At 39.9% G+C, this 20,816-nt stretch overlaps 1 protein-coding gene and 1 long non-coding RNA gene across 10 annotated transcripts in view; one reads left to right on the top strand and one right to left on the bottom strand.

Annotated features, from left to right (window-relative positions):
- Positions 1–12,489, top strand: part of si:dkey-19e4.5 (UBA_like_SF and PTH2 domain-containing protein) — a 21,582-nt gene extending 9,093 nt beyond the window's left edge. For 6 of the 8 annotated variants that reach the window (XM_067998524.1, XM_067998527.1, XM_067998530.1 and 3 more), the window contains 5 exons: positions 2,937–3,002; positions 5,491–5,583; positions 8,049–8,149; positions 10,406–10,520; positions 11,492–12,489. In XM_067998524.1, the coding sequence (XP_067854625.1) occupies positions 2,937–3,002; positions 5,491–5,583; positions 8,049–8,149; positions 10,406–10,520; positions 11,492–11,578 (462 nt within the window). In that variant the 3' untranslated portion in view covers positions 11,579–12,489. Of the gene's footprint in view, positions 1–2,936; positions 3,003–5,490; positions 5,584–8,048; positions 8,150–9,340; positions 9,619–10,405; positions 10,521–11,491 lie in introns of those variants that run through there. The other 2 variants (XR_010966057.1, XM_067998525.1) reach the window with 2 other exon arrangements.
- On the bottom strand, positions 4,719–20,816 carry LOC137334072 (uncharacterized). 2 transcript variants are annotated; one of them, XR_010966058.1, is made up of 3 exons: positions 20,534–20,816; positions 9,719–9,925; positions 4,719–5,890 (listed from the first exon to the last, which is right to left on the bottom strand). It is a non-coding gene; the product is annotated as an uncharacterized lncRNA (long non-coding RNA). The 2 variants fall into 2 exon arrangements; XR_010966059.1 differs by lacking the exon at positions 20,534–20,816 and adding an exon at positions 11,457–11,799.

Below are 20,816 nucleotides of genomic sequence, written 5' to 3'. Positions count from 1 at the left end.
ACTTTCCCACCTAGCTTTGTATTGTCAGCAAACTTGGATACATTACACTCGGTCCCCTCATCTAAGTCATCATTATCAGCTGAGGCCCAAGCACTGATCCTTGCTGCACCGCGCTAGTTACAACCTGCCAACCCAAAAATGACCCATTTATTTCTACTCTCTGTTTTCTGTCCGTTAACCAATCTTCAATCCATGCTAATATATTACCCCCAATCCCATGAGCCCTAATCTTGTGTAACAACCTCTTGTGTGGCACCTTATCGAATGCCTTTTGAAAATCCAAGTATACTACCTCCACTGGTTCCCCCTTTTCTACCCTGCTTGTTACACCATCAAAAAACTCAAAGATTTTCAAACGCTATTTCCCTTTCATAAAACCGTGTTGACCCTGTCTAATCATATTATGATTCTCTAAGTGCCCTGTTACTAAGTCCTTAATAATAGATTCTAGCATTCTCCCTACTGCTGAAGTCAGGCTAATTGGCCTTTAGTTCCCTGTTTTCTCTTTCTCTCCTTTCTTGAATAGTGGGGTTACATTTGCTACCTTCCAATCCATGGGGACCATTCTAGAATCTAGAGAATTCTGGAAGATCAAAACCAATACATCCACTATCTCTGCAGCCACCTCTTTTAAAACCCTAGGATGTAGGCCATCAGGTCCAGTGGATTTGTGGGCTTTTATTCACATTAATTTCTCCAGTACTTTTTCTTTGCTATTCTTAATTACTTTAAGTTCCTCACTCTCATTAGACCCTTGGTTCAACACTATTTCTGGTATTTTTTTTTGTGTCTTCTACTGTGAAGACAGGTACAAAATATTTGTTTAACGTCTCTTCCTCTAAGGGACCCACGTTTACATTCGCTAATCTCTTCCTTTTTACAGATTGTGAGAAGCTCTCACAATCTGTTTTTATATTTCTTGCCAGTTTTCTAACATTCAGTTTTCTCCCTTTATCAATTTCTTGGTCATCCTTTGCTGATTTCTAAAGCCCTCCCAATCCTCAGGCTTACTATGCTTCTTGTTCCTGATTTGCCAACCAATGGAAACTATCTTTCACTACTTATCCTGTTAAACCTCTTTTAGATCCTTTTAAGACTTCACTATTTCAGTGAAAAGCATCACTTTTTAAAGCCTTCCTTCGTAACTGTAAATCTTTCATTCTAGTAAACCTTCTTTCACTCTTTTACAGGGTTCTAATGTGCATCCTATCTTAGAGTACCCAGAACAGATGCAATATACCAACTGTATCCTAACCAATGTCTTGCACAAATTCATTATCACTTCCTTGCTTTCATATTCAGTGCCCTGATATAAACAGCCCACAATCACAGTGCTCTGTCTCCTGTCTTCATTCATTCTCAGTTCTCAGTTTGTGTTATAGATTTCTTTTGGGATGGTCCTGTTTTTATGGATGCCTATTTTTTGAGTTTGGCGACAGCATTCGTAATAGCATGGCTGCTGATACCTGAAGTAACCGTACTAGTTTAATATTTTGGTTATCCATTCTATATGACATGATCAATAAGATTTAGTATTTTACATGATCAGTAAGGTTTTGTACTTGGTGGTCTGGATCTAGTATGCTGCAGTTGGGTGAGTTTCTATCTATTCTCAACTGGGTTGTTTGACAAAAAGGAATGGACAAAAAGGAAGAGAGAGGTTATATCCTGGAGTGAGTGAAAATGAATGGCCTGCTCACCCTACATTAATCTTGACTCTTTAGAGCTAACCAATCAAAAAATTCATAGAATCATAGAAAGGTTACAGCACGGAAGGAGGCCATTTGGCCCATCGAGACCGCACCAGTTCTATGCAAGAGCAATCCAGCTAGTCCCACTCCCCTGCCCTTTCCCCGTAGCCCTGCAAATATTTTCCTTTCAAGTACTTATTCAGTTCCCTTTTGAAGGCCATGATTGAATCTGCATCCACCACCACCTCGGGCAGTGCATTCCAGATCCTAACCAGTCAATGTGTAAAAAAGTTTTTCCTCATGTGACCTTCGGTTCTTTTTACTAACAGCATGTGTGAAGTCTTATCACCCAGAATGTGGTGGCTGGGGAAGGACGGTAATGAAACACCATTGTTGTGTTGGCTGGTTCAGGAGAATGACCGTCTGAAGCTGTAATTTTTCTGATAGTTGAAAGGGATGAGATCTGTTTTATTGGGCCTTTCTGGTCTGGCTATGTCTATAAGAGGGTTTATAAGTTTCAGTTTGGTTCAGTATTGCATTCTTGCCTTTTGTGTTAGAAATCTTTGGGTTCAAGCACGTTACGTAGACTGACATTTCAATGCAGTGCTGAGGGAGTATGTTGGGGGTGCCATCTTATGCATGAAACATTAAATCAAGGCCCTGTCAGATCAGGTGGGGGTAAAAGATCCCATGGCTCTAGTAAAGAACAGCAGGGGAGTTCTCCCAATGTCCTGGCCAACATTCCTTCCTCAACCAACACCACAGATTAACTGGTCATTCATCTCATTTGCTATCTGTGGAACTATACTGTGCAATTAGGCTACTCTGTTAATAAAATTGACTGCGCTTTAAAAATAATTAATTGGCTGTGAAGTACTTTGGGTTGCCTTGAGGATGTGGTAAGATGCTATATAAATGACAGTTCTTTCTTTTAATAAAAATGCTTGTTTTAATTGACTTTTCACCCCCTCTCTCCCTTCTGGTCAGAAGTAGCATGCCTTTGTTTAGTATTTTGCTAGACTGCCTGACTGGGGAACTTGGTTTGATAGTTTTGGAGGAATTTCCCTCATGGAGAGAGTTCCTTGTATTTCTAAAGCATTTAAATATTTACTGTTGATGAAAGTGATTCTTTATATAATCTTATCCCCACCATGAAACTGCTTGGGAGTTCATTGTGTCTGTGGTGCTGAGACTTCACTTTGCTCCATAATAGCTAATTAATGTGTCCTCTCTTTCTGCTCACAGGCTCTGATTAAAACTGGGAATCAATCCAGTGATTCTGCTGCTCTGTTTTACTTCAGTGAGCTTGAAGTAAGGACCATATTTATTATGTTTCTCACAAAAAGCAGTGACCAGAGATATGTCTGTACGGCAACACATTAGAGCTGTGAATGTGATCCATTAAAAAACACAACTTCATGCTTCTTTAAAAAAACAAATCCTGAATTTTCTTTCCATCTGAAGTACTGATTGGTAAACTTTGGCATATTTTATTAACTTAAGCCATTCTCAACATGAAAGAGGTATTTTTCAGCCCTCTACCAATCCTGTGTCCAATTTTACAATCATGGGTTTCTTAGAAACAGTGTGCTGTAGCCTCAGCCCTGTGTACTAGTGGGGGAACTAAAGCAAAGAGCAGCTAGCATACCAGCTTTCAGATAGTGTGAAACACTATTAGTGCCGCTAAATTGCAGGGAAATCCTGAGGCCATGAAGGTAAAAAAAAATGTGGGTAATGAAGCAGACACGTTCATGCAACAAGTACTGATACTAAAAGAAACAGGTTTAAATTGGGGTTTAAGTCTAGAAAGTATTGATAAGGCTTGAAAGGAGGATGTTTGGTTTTAAATATGCCAGTGGACAGAAAGTTTCATAGGACCAAATTTGTGCTTAAATTGCGAGCCATTGTCATTGTCATAGTGTAACTGTCCTTGTGGGGGTTATATAGAGCAGTAAGGATCCAGGGACTGGAAATAGTAGGGACAATGATCCCAATTAAAAGCTTAATTTTTTTTTAGCAGCTTTAATGAAACACTTTATAACCTAAATAGCAGTTGAACCATTGAAAATCAAAGGGGCCTCTGGTGATGCAACTCTTTCTTTGTTCTAAAGCCTGAAATCCCATTTAAAAAGGTGAATTGGACTTGGCTCCATTGATACTCTGGTTTAATGTGCATGAAGTTTTGTCATTTTACTGATTATTTTTATTCTCCTCTTCATCTCATGCCAAAATATTAACTGTTGTGGTTTCTCGGGTATCACTGAGGCACTCTCACCAGTGGGAAGTTCTGAAAGCATCCATCCTGCTTGTGTAAATGTGGGATCTGGAGCGTGTTCAGCAGCTACATACATTACATCTCAGATTGAGACATTTTACCTTTGCTGTTTCTACTATAATGTGCTTTATGGATTTTGTTTTTTGTGTGCCATAGCTTTCTGAGAGTTGCCTGACTTTTTAAATACCATTTTCTGATTCTTTCACTCCCCCTTCCACCACCTGAAGTCTCCTTCTGGTGATTTGTTGGGAGATTTTTTTTGAGTATGAGACTGATTTTTCTATTTACAGTCTTTTTTGGTCCCCATTTTTTGTTCCTGTTTCCTGCCGCAGCCCAGTTGCAACATACAATAGAGTCTTGCAAGACAGAAAAATGTCTGACTTGCTGTTACAAATTTTGGTCTGTGCTCTAGATATTCTATGAGGTTCAGCGACATTGGTCTCTCCCTTAAGTGAACCTTGTGTCTCTTACGATCAGGAGCTTGCATGTATTGCCCCATTTCAGTTCTACGATTGTTCTGCCCTCGGGTCACACTTTGAGACCCCTTTGTTATATGAACTGGATATTATGCCTGCATGTGCCCTCACATGTGCTTTTTTAGTCTTGTGAAAAAGACTGATTTAACACTTCAGTGAGTGGAAAAAAAAGACTTGCATTTATATAGCCCTTTTCGCGACCTCAGGACGTCCCAAAGCCCATTACAGCCAATGAAGTACTTTTGAAGTGTATATTGTAATGTAGGAAAGGCCAGATACGAATCATTAAGCTGCTTTATTTTACAGTCGGCAAGTGAATGTACAGAGTAGCCACTACAGCAAATCTCACCTTTCTTTAACTTAATTTCAGTCCCTCCTGGTAACAAAGAAAATAATAAAACATGCCACACTATTCTAGTTAGTGGACTAAGTAGCACTTCCTTTTGGCTAACCCTTTCACTGACTTGGACTAAAGCTTGCTATTGACTCTCCTGAAGCTACACCTGCCTCTCAGTAGATTTTATCAACTGAACTAGGATATATTTTTTTGTTCTTTTGTTCCCTTTCTGGACAAAAGTCAACCTCTGATCCCGTCCCAGCTCTCTGTGTCTGAGGACTAGCCAGCGAACTGCCAATCATCTGCCTCCTGGATGTGCGAGCTGGCTAGACCACCATGCTGTGAAATCCCTCGCAACATCTTATGTGTGAATGTCTACCAGAAATGTGGTAATGATTCAACTATTGCTCCACATCGTTAAGGATAACAGCTTCAATAACTGGCTCATCTTATTTGAGACAGCTGGTCCCCTATTCAAACAGCTCCAGCCTTTCCCTCTGTTAAAATAACAGGAGGGTTGCTGTACCGTTGTCAATTAACCCCTAAAACCCTGACTATGACTTCATATTAAAAATGTTATAGTCTAAAGCAAAAATCCCTTCTAGTTCAAATTGTTAACCATCTCTAATTGTGACATTTGCATTGCTGCGTGTGCAAATGAAAAGCCAAGGTTAGCAATTCATCTAATTTTTTTCACATTTTAATTTTCAGATGTTTTCTGGATTCGAGGTTGGCGAATCGTTGAGCGATGCATATAAGATGGTGTTCGTTGTGAACATGGAATTGAACATGGGAATAGGAAAGGTACAGTGTTTTTGACACTCTCATCCCAAAGGAAAGGCATGGATCATACTAAAATAAGTCCTTGATTAACGTTCTGTAATTGAAAATCTTAAAGATGTCGATATTAAAATAAAAATTTGAATGTAAATTTAAAATGCCATTATTCCTCGAGAGGGCATCTTGGGAATCAATACTACATTCTGCTCACATGGGAATCAAAGTGACAGATGTGATGCTGAATCCACTGTGTCTGCCACACGTGTTGCCTGGGGAATGGGTGTCTGGCTGCCGATGGAATGGAACTCTTATCTGTAGTCTGCTCAGCCACCTACAGACAAAATGGTGACAGTTACAGGTTAGCAGAATTATACACTGCTTGAAATAATAGATTTTGTTTAATTTTATTTACTAGATGATTATAGTAGATGGAATCATAATATCAGCCTAATTTACTGCCCATTTTGGTGCATGTGATTACAACTGTGATAAAAATTTCTGATCCTGGATCTCCACATGAATATGAAAGTAGATTCTTTTTTTCCCCCATTGAAAGATGAAGCAACCCTTCAGAAGGCTTAAAAAATACTTAAATGAATTGCTTTTTCTCTCTCCCATTTCTTTATTTTGTTTTCTGCACCCACTGGGCACTATCAAAGATGAAAAGAAAAGAAACTCCAAATGCTGAAATATGGAATCATCTAAAAAAAGATGTCGAGAACCTTTGTCAGAATTTGTACCCCTTTGTCAGGCTGGGAAGGTGACCTGCTATTCCATTCAAACTGGCCAGTAAGTGTGCATGAATGCACAAGACAGATGTCCTCCCTGTGCCACCACCCCCAAGATACCCAGCTTAGTCTTGTTAGAGTTTTCTGCTATCACACTGATTTTTGCACCATTTTAGCCAAAATAGAGGGGGTTTAGCTATAATGTACAGTACTGCAATGATGCAAGGTGTGTGTGAGCCAGACATGCATCATCTGTATTCAAAGTGACGTGTGATCCATCCATTTAATAAAAAGGTTGCTTTAATTTATAAACACATTTAATTTTTTAAAAAAAGGTCTAGGCTCCCAAAGGGTGAATGTAATTGAGGTTTAGATGAATGAAGCTGACGTCAGATGTCTCAGTTTTTAAATCTCTCTTTATTTTACACTCTGTTTGAAAGAAACATTGATTTTTTTCAGCTTGAAATTGTGAATGTGTCATTTGCTTATTTTTGATTAATTATCTGAAAGATGGGATCGAAATAAACTGCACAAAATTTGAGTTGAAAATTCCATAGCAAAACCATAAATTGCTTGGTTTTTGCATCCCTATAGCTTTGAAAACAAATGGTATTGGGTTTAGATTTTAACAAGTATGATTGCTGTAACCATGTTAAATACTGCACAACTCACCCCTCCAACACTGCAGCTGCTCTTATGCAGTAACAGCAACCATTAGATGAATGTTGTAACTGTGTGTGGAGTGACACTGCTGGACTGTTGACTTTGTGTTAAAAATGAAGGAATATACAGGCCACAATGTATGGGGAGTGCCTTGACCAAAGTCCATCTTATGACCACGTTGCTGAGATCAGGAGCTTGCCTCTTGAGAAACCATGCTTTACACAATTAGTAATGGTTTGTGGCAAGTGTTTAAGTCCATGTGATCATGTTTCGGACTTCTGAAACCATTTTTCGAACTCCTCAGATGACCTAGACTGTCCATTCTGCTGATAAGCAATATAGATCAAGACCATCTCAGCTCTGAGGTTAGTTAGCTAGCAGTTGGATTTATTTTTATTTGTTCTCTGGATGTGGGCAATGCTGCATTTATTATCCATCCCTAGTTGCCTTGAATCGCCACAGTCCCTGTGGTGATGGTACTCCCAAAATGATGTTAGGTAGGATACAATTAGTCTTAGCAATTGTAAGGAGAGAGGAAATCAGTTAGGGTTCCTACTCATAATTGCTATCCAGTGACCCATGTTGGAATTGCACCTTTGCGGACATCAGATGAAGGCGAGATTGGATTTGATTGCAACGTTCTTCGCATTCTGCCAGCACTATCTAGGTTCATACGTGAACAATTGGATATATATCGCCGTTCCTTCATTGTCGCTGGGTCAAAATCCTGGAACTCGCTAATTAACAGCATTGTTGTTGTACCTTCACCACAAGGACTGTAGCGGTTCAAAAAGGCCCACCACCTTCTCAAGGGCAACTAGGGGTTGGCAATAAATGCCAGCCTTGCCAGCGATGCCCACATCCTGAAGAATGATTTTAAAAAATAACTTCTGAAGCACAGCTGGTGTCTGGAACCATCTCCCAATACAAATCAGGGCTCCTGAGAAAATGGGGGGAGATTAGTTAAAAACCTAATCATTCTTGCTTGCATAATGTTGAAAAGTAATAAATCTTTTTGTTAGAATTCTAAGCTTGCTTTCAATTTAGGCCAGGGAGTCACATTGAAGCAGTTCTCTAAAGGTGTGCACAATTCTGCAGGTTGGAGCACAGGTGGCCCATGCTGCTGTGGGCTTGTATCGGATGATGATGGAGGAGTCGGACAATTGGCAACAGATGTTGCGAACATGGGACAATGACGGGTGAGTAGTGCTGGCATCTAATGCAGGTCTGTGTCATAGAGGGCTATTATTTGAACATGTGTGGAAATTGCTCATTGTGCTTAATATTGGGAAGAGAAAACTGTAAAGGATAGTTAACATTGGTTGTTTTGATGAATGGTTAGCTAGAATTGTGCTATGGTGCCTACCAAGCTGCTGGAAGGTGTGAATCAGGATACAAAGGACAAAATCTGTTCGTAAAACTCAAATTTACTTTATAGAAGTATGTTATTAGATGCATGTCCTATGTGAGTTTAAAAAAAAGCCTTAACTGCTGAAATGCTAATCTTTTTAGAAGTGAAAACGTCTTTCTACCCACTAGTCTGGTGTCCAGAAAATTACATATTATTGTAAAAAATTAAGACCAATGACGTTTTACACCCCTTTTCATTTGTGCCTTTTGTGCGTAGCCCCTTAATTTCAGCAGTAGGCCTGTAAGCAGCACCACCAATTCTGGTAACACTGACCATTGTGCTTTCCACCTAAATTATTCCACTCTCTTGTACCATAGCAAAAGGTGAAGATGGAAGACTTGAGCATGAGGAGAATAAACTGAGAACAAATCTTTAGAAATAGACAGAGAAATAAAACAGTTCAAATGAGCAGAATAAACATACTGAAACCAAATCCAAAAACCAGAATATATTTAAGAAGTGAAGGATATTTAAGGTGCAAACGACTGAAAAAATTGGGGAGGTGGGAATCTAATTGGTAATAAATTGGGAAAATTTTGCTTTGACACATTTTGCAATATTTAACCATTTAAAATTACCTCAAATTTGAATTTAATGCATTTCCCGCACATTGCAACAAAATTAATTTTGTGTAGATACGCTGGCCGTTTGGGATGTATAAAATATTATTTAAGTTATTTTGCCTGCTTTATGGTAAATCCAAATGGAGAGCTCATCCATTATTAACGTAATCTTCCTTATTTGTCACTAGAGGGCGCTCCAAAATAATTGAAATCAAATTTTGAAGTGCCAGAGAAAGGCTGTGCAAATGGCAGCCCTCAGCGTCAAATGTTGATGGGAACCTGACTGAACTCAGTCAGATCTCCATGCCATGTTGTGTACAAATTTTTATTAAGTTTACACTATAGCGTAAGCCTGTTTTTGTGGTCTTTTATGGAATGTTCACTAAATTCTGCACCTTTTTATGATTGATTTCCAGGGACTATGAGCTAACAACTGTGCAGTATGCTCCGTAACACTACAGCTGCTCTGTTACTTGCAAGTCTGGAGAGAAGCAGTAGTTTTACCCTTCCCAACCTGTTGCTTCGAGCACGATCCCAGCTATATTCAGTGACCAGTTACTATCTGAAATTGGAGGGATGTTGTTGATTTGTCATCATTTTCTTTGCTTTCAAGGAAGGAAATTTGATTTACTAACACTGCAACATGTTGACATCACATCATCTACCACACGAATATAACTTGCTTTCTGGCAATGTGAGTGATGCCTAAAGGACGAAGGAGGGGAATCCCTCAAAGAAAAACAGGATACCTGCTTTTCTCCATAATTGGAGACTTGCTAAGGAAATTGTATTACCTGAAATTATACACATCAAACCCATGTGTTCCTGAAATTTTGCTAGTGGGTTGTTAATTATTGAGAATTGGCAGTCTTCTTGTTTTTCATTTAAAAGAGGAATTTCACCCCCATTGTTACTGTTGGAATGTTCCAGTAATGAAGTAAATGCTGCACTTGGCTGACCAGGTAATACAGAACCCTCACATTTTGAGAGATGTCCCGGATCTGAAGAAAACAGAAGAAAGATCGACTTAGCACAAGCTCTATACCTACAGGGCTGGTTTATATCCTAACTGCTTAACATGAAATTGTGACAATGAGAGTACAATGTTAAACACTGCACAGTACAACATTCTGGGGACTTAGATAAAACCTGACCTTTTATTCTCTATCTGGGGCACCTCCTTACTCTCAAGTGATGTTTACTCTTCCCATGGATGGCTATATAAACCAGAATCTGATTTTTGTTTTGCTGCAATAAATTAATAAAATCCAGGTATAAAATAATCAGAACAGGGTGAAATGACAGCAGAGAAGGAGCTTGCTTTGGTATTACTTTCTCCCACTGAAAATAGTAGGAGCAAAGTGTGGAAGTGACTATCATTGCATCTGGGCAATTTTTATTCTTCCTGCCCTGCAGCTTCTCTGGCAAGTGACTCTGACCTTTTAGCTCATATATAATTTTGCTGAATATCTGTTTTTCAGAGCTAAGAAGATTGTCTTGAAGGGGCTGAACACTGGGCACATCCTAGAGTTACAAGAACAGGCTTGCCAACTGAAGTTGCCAAACTACCTGGTACAGGATGCAGGAAGGACCCAGGTAAACAGTATTGTTTCCATCAGAGGATTATAAACTTAACTGTTGCTCACAAATGTGAGCTATAAATATTAACTTTAGGGTCTGGCACATATGAGTTTCTTGGTGTAGTTGTTCTGAAGGTGCTAATTCGTAATGTGGGATGGTCCCACATGTGCTAGTGGTTCTCCATATGTCACCCAAATGGCCATTCTTGATGTATGAGCCTTGACAGTCAGTGTTAGCAACTGACTTAAGCATAGGGTGCATCACAGCCCAGCCTCTGTCTAAATGTACAGTATCCAGCGGTCATCATTGAACAGCAATCAGGTGGGATCTTGGCTTTTTTCTAGCCTGTCCAAAACTCAGGGACAGTGGAGGCTAACTGTAGTGCTGCCTTAACTGAGATCAACTATTTAAGTATAAATCAGGGATTGAAACTGGGACTTTTCTGATCTGTATTACTCAGGGCTGCACCACATATTGCATTTACCCACTGACTGATCTCTGAAAAGTAAAAAGACAGGCTTCCATTGTGGCTCAGTAACTAACAGCCAAACAGACCTAATAGGCTTCAAGTTTGATTGCCAGTCTTATACTGAGTTAACTGATCTCAACCAGGGTGGTGGTATATGTGCTACAATTGATCTTGATGCCACTGGGTTAGGGAGGGGAATTCAGCCAGGGTTCCTTTTGGCTATCCCACAAGTCTTGTTAACGTGTGCTCGTGTGGATGTCAGGGGAAGTCCAGGGTTAGGCTCAGCTGTGACACCCTTTTCTCCCCCAAGTAGAAAAGCCTGCTGAAATTTACTGTCTGGACACACACTTGAATAATGGCCACTCTGAGGTACCAGAGGGTAATTAGTGTCAGTGGAATCTTACTCCAATAAGGAAATAGTGTCTTTGAGAAAGGAGAAAATTGGTAAGAAGAAAAGTATTTTCAATTCCATTGGTATGTACCTGTGTCTATGATAACCTTTTGTTTTCTAAATCAGATTGTAGCTGGATCTCGCACAGTCCTGGCAATCATGGGTGAGGAGAAGCTGGTCAATCGGGTTACTGGGAGTCTTCAGCTCTTGTGACATAAACATCCACCATTGGCTTCTCTTCTACAGAGGGGTTGACGTTGGAGGCAGTAAAGAACTAAAAGAAGACGTTGTATGATATATGCTGGATGCCTGCTTGATAAATGGATAAACCAAATTCATGCTGCCATACAATTTTAATTTCTGATTCCTAATTTTTAAGTATCTTTATTGCTGTTGTATTTGCTTCAAAGTTCAAAGGTTAAAATGCTCCCTTCCCAACAACGTGGTAACTATTTTTAGTTCAATGACGATCCATCTCTGGGTATGCCATTAGTCCTTGACTGGACGTCTAGACTGAATGCCACGTGGGACCAAGGCATCACATTTGTAAGTGAGGGAAAAGAAACTGACTTTTGACAAGTGACTGGAATTGTCTTTCATCAAGACGGTCAATAACAGCAAATTAATGACTAAGCTTTCCCATCGTTCTGGACATGTGGTGATCAGTAGTCCTGATCCCGTTAGCAGGAGCTGGATGCATTATGGTAAGTGGCTTAAGGGTGTGTGAGAAGAGATGAATAGCATAAAATAATGACCCAAGTGGATGTGCGGGCATTGGACCTTTCTGTTTCTCCCAAAATATGGTCACTGATTCCAAATTCTGCTTCTCTGGGAGAGTAAGTAAGCAAGCAAGCAGTGCAATGTTTATTGTCGAATAGCTGTGCACTCTGGTCCAGTTGTACCACAAATTAGCTGGTATCTGTGTCATAAATTGCACAAATTCTGTCATGCAAGTGAGGTTGGCCAAGAACTGAGAAATCTTAATGCATCAGAAACCATATTAGAGAGTTGAGTCCAGCAGTTGCTACTTAAAGTTCAATAATAGGACTTTGTATTGATTTATATTCTTTGAAACTGTACATATTTGAAGAAATACTGTTCAAAAATTAAAGCCTGTTTGAGTAGTGTTTTGTAGGGATGCCTCATTAACCTGTACTGTGCTCTGATGGAGACGATTTTAAAAAATATTCGCTATGCTCCCTGTTGATTTCTTTTATTTTCCCTCTCTTCCTCCACCGGCCCCCACCCAACCCGAACAAAATTTCTGCTTTCTTTCAAAGCCGATTCATACTGGTTCCTTTGTGCTGGTAGCCCCGCAGTACCGTGACCAAGTACCCATTATTCTTGTGTGAGCAGACAGTATCAGCAGGAGATTCATTTGTTAGGAATACCATATTGTCCTGTCTACATGTGTGCATATTCCAGCAGGGGTCACTTGCCAGCTATCAAGATTTGGAACTCCTTATTGATTTTTTTTTTGCTTGCTGTTCCCCACCCCTCCACAAGTCAGTACCTTACAAGGTACACTGAGGCAGAACTTGCATCACCTGTGCCATCTCCTCACATTTTAGGCAAAATTCTTAACAGCACTGCTCCAAATGGTAATGTTACAGTGCAATTGGGTTAGATTGCAACTTTGGGAGCAGCTACAGGTCATCCAGGATTCTTTGAAACTTGTAAAGTATAATAATTTAAGTACTTGGAGGCCATTTGAAATCCCAACTGTCAATCAGGTAAATAACAGATCAGGGATCAAACATGGGATCTTCTTGGGTCTGTATGGCTCAATTCTACAGTAGACAATGCATTTGATCAGTACTTAATTGCAACTGACCGTAATATGCACAAGTGGCAGAAAAAGTGAGTACAGAACTACAGTTGTAATGTGATTTACTCAGATGGTACATATGATCCTTCCCTGGAAAATTTAGCAGAGGCCAACTTTTTAGACAATCTTCAATGTGAAAATAAATTAAACTTGCACTTATATAGCTCCGGTCACATCCTCCGGATGACCAAAGAGCTTTTATAGTCACTTGTAGGCAACTGCAACAGCCAATTTGCAAAGTCCCACAAACAACAATGAGATAAATGACTTTTTTTATGTTGAGGGATAAATGGTGACCAGGCCACCAGAAGTCGTCTGCTCATCAAATAGTGCCACAGAAATCTTAATGCCCACCCGAAGGCAGAGGTTTAACATCTCATTCAAAGCACTCCCTCAATGCTGCACTGAATTGTAGTGGGGCATGAACCAACATCCTGTGACACAGGTGAGAGTGCTACCACTGAGCCAAGGATGATACGGCATCAACAGCTGAACCAAAGAGATTAATTTCAGTTGGTAACAGTTTTCACAACTTATTTCCAATTTGTTACCACTGCAATCATTCAGCTTGGTTAACTTGCGCTCTGTAGCGACTGGTCAGTTTGTAGCAGTAGTAATCGTTGTTTGATTAAATACTGAATTAAAGGAGGATTTCATGGGACCTGAGTGGTGCCTGTTTTGGGAGCTTACCTGCATTTTCACACCCAGCCAGTTCCCAACCTTGCCAAGATAACCTCTGTAGCCAAGATAAACAATTTGGTTAATCCCACTTTTAAATGAGTAAAGTGATGAGTTGAATTGCTTCTCCCAGTAAAAGGAATACAAATTAGCAAATTAATCAGCCCAAACTACACCCTGCTAGTAGTGTGCTGGTGGTATCAGCTATGATGACCAAATCATTATCTTACCCTCTTGATCAGAAAATTATGTTTAGTGCTGTCTAGGTGGGGAAAAGGATGATGAGATGAAAAAAATAAAGTGAGGGGAAAGGTTGTGGTAGTCTTTATTAGCTTATTAAGTTTGCAGTGGGGACTTAGTTATCAAATCAGGAGCTTGAAGCTTTATTATGGAATGATTAACAGCCAATTCTCTGTACCCACAGATGCTTCAAATTTCTATGCAATATGTGCCTGTTGAGTGCTGATAGGGGACATGTACAGGCAAGAATTTAAACCCAGAGCTAGCTGGTATAAACCGGTCTTGTACCTGGAACTGCATGAACTTGTGTGTTTACTACAATAGCAATAGTGTGCTGTACATTTTACTCCTGGTGATTTCTCTTACCAGTTGTACATTATCAAAGGTAATGAATGCTTTTACAGTCAATCATTTTTGTAATGGAAACGATGTCAGAGTGGAAAGATCTGTCTGCCATGTCTGTGTTCATGTTTGGGCAATCTTCTGTGACTCACCCACAACTGTGAAGCTGAGTTGCCATGGCAGGATTATGGAGTTCAGTCTCCCAGTCATTGTGCTCCAATGTTATGCAAAACTAGATTAACATGAAGCTGGCAACATTGGTAGCACTGTGTCCTACAGCCATAACACATCTTTGGACCAAGTGTTCTCACAAACCAAAGAGGTTTATGACAAATGCCAGGTACAGAATACAGTTGAAACCAGGCAGAATAGAGAGTGCAGGGGGAAATTGAAAAAGGATTTAAGGGCAAAGAGAGAATATGAGAAAAGATGTAAGGGAATCCAAAAATCTTTTTATAAACATATAAAAAGTGAAAAGATAGTTAAAGGAATGGTGGGGCTAATTAGGGACAAAAAGAAATCTGCTTGTGGAGGCAGGGGGCATGACTGAGATACTGAATGAGTACTTTGCATCTGTCTTCACAAGAGGATGAAGTTAATGTCGCATTAGAAGAGGAGGGTATGGAGATGTTGGATAGGATAAAGATAGAAAGGAGGTGCTAAATAGGTTGGCATCACTCAAAGTTAAGTTACCTGGTCCAGATGGGATGCATCCTAGGTTGCTGAAGGAAGCAAGGGTGGAGATAACAGAAGCTCTGACCACAAATCTTTCAGTCCTCCTTAGACTGACTGGCCTGTAGTTAACCAGGTTCATCCCTCCCTTTTTTGAATAGGGGTGTAACATTTGCAATCCTCCATACCTCTGGCACCACTCCCATATCCAATCTAACGCAGCGGTAGGAAAACTTTGAGACCATTGTTGAGGACAAAATTAATTCTCACTTGGAGAAGCAGGAGTTAATAAGGGACAGCCAGCACGGATTTGTTAAGAGGCAAATCGTGTTTGACTAACCTCTTCGAGTTCTTTGATGAAGTATCATAGAGCGTTAATGATGGTAGTGCAGTACATGTCATATATATGGACTTTCAAAATTTGATTGAAGTACCACATGACAAACTTATTTGGAAAATAGAAACACGTGGGATTGAAGGGACGGTGGTAACTTTGGTACGTGTTGGCTAAGGGATAGGAGGCAGAGAGTAGTGGTGAACGGATGTTTTTCTGACTGGAGAGAAGTATGCAGTTGGGTCTCCCAAGGATTGTTACTAGGACCATTGCTTTTCTTATATATAAATGACCTGGACTTGGGTACAGGGAGTACAGTTTTGAAGTTTGTGGATGATACAAAACTTGGCAACGTAGTAAGTAGCAAGATAGTAGCAGACCTAAGGAGGACGTAGACTGGTGAAATGGGCAGACATGTGGCAGATGCAATTTAATGTGGATAAGTGGGAAGAGGAGGAACAACATGGAGAGGCAGTACAATAGAAATGGTACTATTTTGAGGCGGGTATAAGAGCAGAGGGACCTGGGGGTGCATATTCACAAATCTTTGAAGGTGGCAGAGCAAGTTGATAAGGCAGTTAAGAAGCGGTATGGGATACTTGGCTTTGTAAATAGGGGCATTGAATACAAAAACAAGAAAGTTATGCCAAACCGTTACAAATCACAGATTAAGCCTCAGCTGGAGTATTGTGTACAATTCTGAGCATCATACTTTAAGAAGGATGTCAAGGCATTGGAGAGGGTACTTGAGATTTACCAGGATGATACCAGGGATGAGGGATTTCAGTTATGTGGCGATATTGGAGAAGCTGGGATTGTTCTCGATAGAGCAGAGAAAATTAAGACCCGATAGAGGTATTCAAAATGAGTTTTGATAGAGCAAACAGGGAGAAACCATTTCCTCTGGCAAGTGGGTCAGTAACCAGAGATCATAGGTTTAAAATAATTGGCAAAAGAAGTAGAGGAGAAATGAGATTTGTTCACAGAGGGTTGTTAAGATCTGGAATGCGTTACTTGAAAGGGTGGTAGAAGCAGTTTCCATTGGAACTTTCAAAAGTCAACTAGGCATGTACTTGAAGAAGACTAATTTGCAGAGTTATGGGGGAAAAGCTGGGGTGTGGAACTAAATTGGACAGCTCTTTCAAAGTGCCGGCACAGGTACGAGAGGTTGATGGCCTCCTGTGCTGTAAGATTCTATGAATCACAATCATGTTTGGAAAGGCTGAGCAGAGAACCATTTTATTTTCTGCAGATGGGATGGGGGAAAATCCAAGCTAGATGCACAAAAGTCCAGTCATCAAACTGCATTTCCATGCAGCAACATACAACTCCCGAGAGTTGATTATCTTTCTATTTCTTGCATTTGGAGTATGATGCACCTATAAGGGAAACGAGACAATCTTAGTGTTTAAGTTTTCCGGATTATAACATGTTACTTTAGTTACTGTAAATTGTCAATGTCCTAACTGGCTTGGTACATTTTAAATGAGGAAACCTTTTTTTTGTATGGTGCCTTCCAGCTCTTCATTAAGTGTGCAAACCCCAATTTCTAAGAGAAATTCAGGAGAGGTTCCAAGTATATAGCATTGTTTGTGAAACATTACTGAAAGAAACTGTATCCCTAGAAGTATAAAAACCAAAAATGCTGGTGGTAGAGAGGAAAGAAAGGTTAACTATTACTATAGATTCAACTTTTCAGACATAGCATACTCCTACCTCTATCACTGTAACTTAGTCCACCTGGTACAGAATTACTCAGTGCTATGTAATTTAAAAATATATACCCAGGAAATTGCAAAACACATTGCATAATCAGGGAGTGGTAAGAAAGTAATCTGATTTTCCCATTCTTAGCCTTACTGTTGTAGAAGGCATTGGTTAGTATATTAGCCATCAACCAAGATTTCAAACTCCCAATACCCAAACCATGACAAATTTCATGGTACGGTTTCAGAAACAGCCACACCACAAGGAGGAAATAAGTGCTAGCTGAATAGAGGCAGTGAGGTATTTGAATAGCAAGCACTCATGTCGGATAACCCTCAGTGCTGTAGGAACAAAATATTGGTCTGTTGTGAAAACAGCTGTAGATGGGATGGGTAAAAATTATTTTTTCAAAAAAAAAATGGACAAACATTTAGTATTAGCTAGAATCCTATAACTCATAGAATAGTTACAGCACAGGAGACCATTCAGCCCATGCCAGCTCTTTGTAAGAGCAATCCCGTTGGTCCCATTCCCCTACTCTTTCTCTCGCCCTGCAAATTTTTTCCCTTCAAGTACTGAATTCCTTTTTGAAAGCCACAAACGAATCTGCTTCCACCACCCTTTCAGGCAGCGCATTCCAGATCATAACTACTCAATGCGTAAAGTTTTTCCTCATGTTGCCTTTGGTTCTTTTGCAAATCACCATAAATCTGTGTCCTCTGGTTCTTGGCCCTTCTGGCAATAGGAACAGTTTCTCATTGTTTACTTTATCTGAACCCTTCATGATTTTGAACACTTCTATCAAATCTCTTAACCTTCTCTGCTCCAAGGAGAACAATCCCAGCTTCTCCAGTCTATCCACATAACTGAAGTCCTTCATCCCTGGAACTGTTCGACTAATTCTTTTCTGCATCCTCTCTAAGGCCTTCATATCCTTCCTAAAGTGCTTTTATTTAAAATATTTTGTATCATAATTCTGTATCCATAATTTTCCTGATTTTGATCAGCATTACTCCATCTGCAATTCGCCACTGAAGTAATGACATTTTTTGCCAAGAGAATTTCCTACGGTTTATGGTGTTAATCATTAGCACTGGAGAAGGTGGAAAAAAGACTTACCAGGATGTCACCAGAACGCAGAGGTTACACCTATTAGGAAAGATTGAACAAGCTGAGGCTTTTTTTCCTCTAGAAAAGAGAATACTGAGGGGTGACCTGATAGAGGTAGTTTAAGATTCTGAAAGGGTTTGATATGGTTGACGTTTCCACTTGTGGGGGAAGACAAGAACTACGGGCCATAAATCCAATTGGGAATTCAGGAGAAACTGCTTTACCCAGAGTGGTTAGAATGTGGAACTCGCTACCACAAGGAGTAGTTGAGGCGACTAGCTAGATAAACACGAGGGAGAAAGAAATGGAAGGATATGTTGATGGGGTTAGATGATGGAGGCTAGTGTGGAGCATATGTAGCAGCATAGAGCTGTTAGGTTGAACGGCCTGTTGCTGTGCTGTACATTATGTATCAACCATGATGTTTTGAAGGCTGATATTTATGCTTCAGACTTGAATAATAGTGGAAAACCTGTAGAAGTGGTTTTAGTAATGGGATGTATTTTGATTGACCAGGGAACATAATAAGAAAAGTGACTATTTATTTAGAGTTTCCAGTTTTTAAAAAACTTTAAAAAACTCTTGCGTGAAAATGGTATGTGTCTAAGCTATCTTTCAATGTAGGTTAATGTTGTGGAGTATGATATGCATACAAACATGGTTCAGAATTCTTGGAATACTGTAACTATTTTTACAATGTGGAACAGTATTATCTGCTGTGTTTCTCCAGTATCCACTTGGACATCTAACAATTACTGGAAGTGGAATTGTACATCTGTCCATCAGGATCATCAATTTGTAGGGGACAATAAGGAGTTGACTGCAACAGCAAATTCCCCAGCCAGCAGTCTGCTCTCATTTCCCAGAAAATACATTGGTATCGACAAGTTTTATGCCATTTTAGAGTGCCAAATGGGACTTATACGTAATCCCTCAAGACAGACATTTCTGGTAAACAATGGATCTACAGCTCCTTTTAAAAGAGTTGAACCATTAAAATATCAACTAAGTCTTTCCCTTTAAGAGTCCATAAGTAAATTGCAGTTTAGACAATATACTCAAAGCTAGAGTTCAGGAAAATGAATGGTTCCAGTCAGGCTTACAGTGCACATAAACTAATATCATGAAATTTAACCACTTTTAAATTTATTCTCCTCTTCACAATCATCAGTTAGGGAGTCAAAGGTTATCTAGACAATAACTTGGTGACCAAGATTGTTCCAAATCTAGACTGCAAAGGTCACAACCACCTACTTCTTGGATGAGATTTGTAAAATAACTTTCAGTTTCTAACTATTGTACTACAACGGTAAGGTTTAAAACTCGTTCGGCTTACAGTGCTAAACCTAAGATCCCTACAATTATCCACCATCTACATTGCAATTTCATAAAAACAAGCTTGCTGTAGCTTAATTCTGAAAATGTCTTTGCCAAGGATGGGGCTGGGCAACTCACCCAGCCAAGTTACCAGGAGGTCATGTTAGTCATTATGCCTCCTGTAGGAAAACGTTCACCACAGCAAACATAGAAAAATCTTTGGGGGCGGAGGAAAGGCGACTTAAATCTTACCACTTTAATCCAATATTCTCCTCGAGGCAGTCTACATGTAATTATCTATCTTATCCCAATTCTTTCCTTCGGAAATAAGTCGCTATATCCTAATTTTTGTACAATTTGTTCCTAAAAAAGGGACGCTAAAATGTTTTTGGGTTGATATAGAACTCAAGATAGAAGGATGCTTAAAGCTGGTGGATTTTCAGTAAGCCAGAAAAAAAATCGCGGAAACGGAAAATTATGAATTAGCCTATTTTGGGGGAAGTTGCAGAGAATGCCGGCAGCCTGGGGTGGGTGTTGGTCGCGGATTAGATCACTCGGTCAATGGACAGGGCGCGATTACTAGCGGACGTGACGATTCTGGAACCTTCTCTCTCTCTTCCACTTCCACCATTTACCAACCACCCCTCCCAAATAAGACTACCGGGTTCCACCCTAAAAAGCAGGGTGGACTGCAAGAATCTACCGTGAAAATCACGCCACACGGAGAAAGTTACATATCAGACAAAACAACCGCGAACGGCGACCAGGACTCAGGGTTCCCCGACAGCTCCACCTTAGGTGGGGCTCCCGACGGCGCCATTTTGTATAGAAAAATAAAATTACATTGTTTCCCACATATATGATTTTTAGACGCTAATCGACACAATACATATTTTAAAAGTACAAATACGCATACAGTAAAACAAATCAATCTCGGTACCATGCAAAAAAAAATGGAAAGCCAACTAGCGCCATGATATCTGCAGTCCGCGCTACCACATCAAAGCGACACCGATCAGGTTTTTATTTTATTTCAAAAATGTTTGTTTTTTTATAATCCATAAGTAAAACGGACGGCACTCAACAATCTGTTAGTAGCTGACAAAAGGCAGGTTTTGTTTCGCTTTTTTTGTACAGAAAATCCACCAAATAGACGTGTCGTTAACCATGTCCTTCCCGCACTCTCCCTTGCCGGCTCTCTCTCCTGCTCAAATTCCACACTA

The sequence above is a fragment of the Heptranchias perlo genome, chromosome 17 (genome assembly GCF_035084215.1).
Source record: "Heptranchias perlo isolate sHepPer1 chromosome 17, sHepPer1.hap1, whole genome shotgun sequence".
Taxonomy (NCBI): domain Eukaryota; kingdom Metazoa; phylum Chordata; class Chondrichthyes; order Hexanchiformes; family Hexanchidae; genus Heptranchias; species Heptranchias perlo.
The sequence above is the reverse complement of the archived record's forward strand: the minus strand, read 5'-3'. Positions and strand labels throughout refer to the sequence as shown.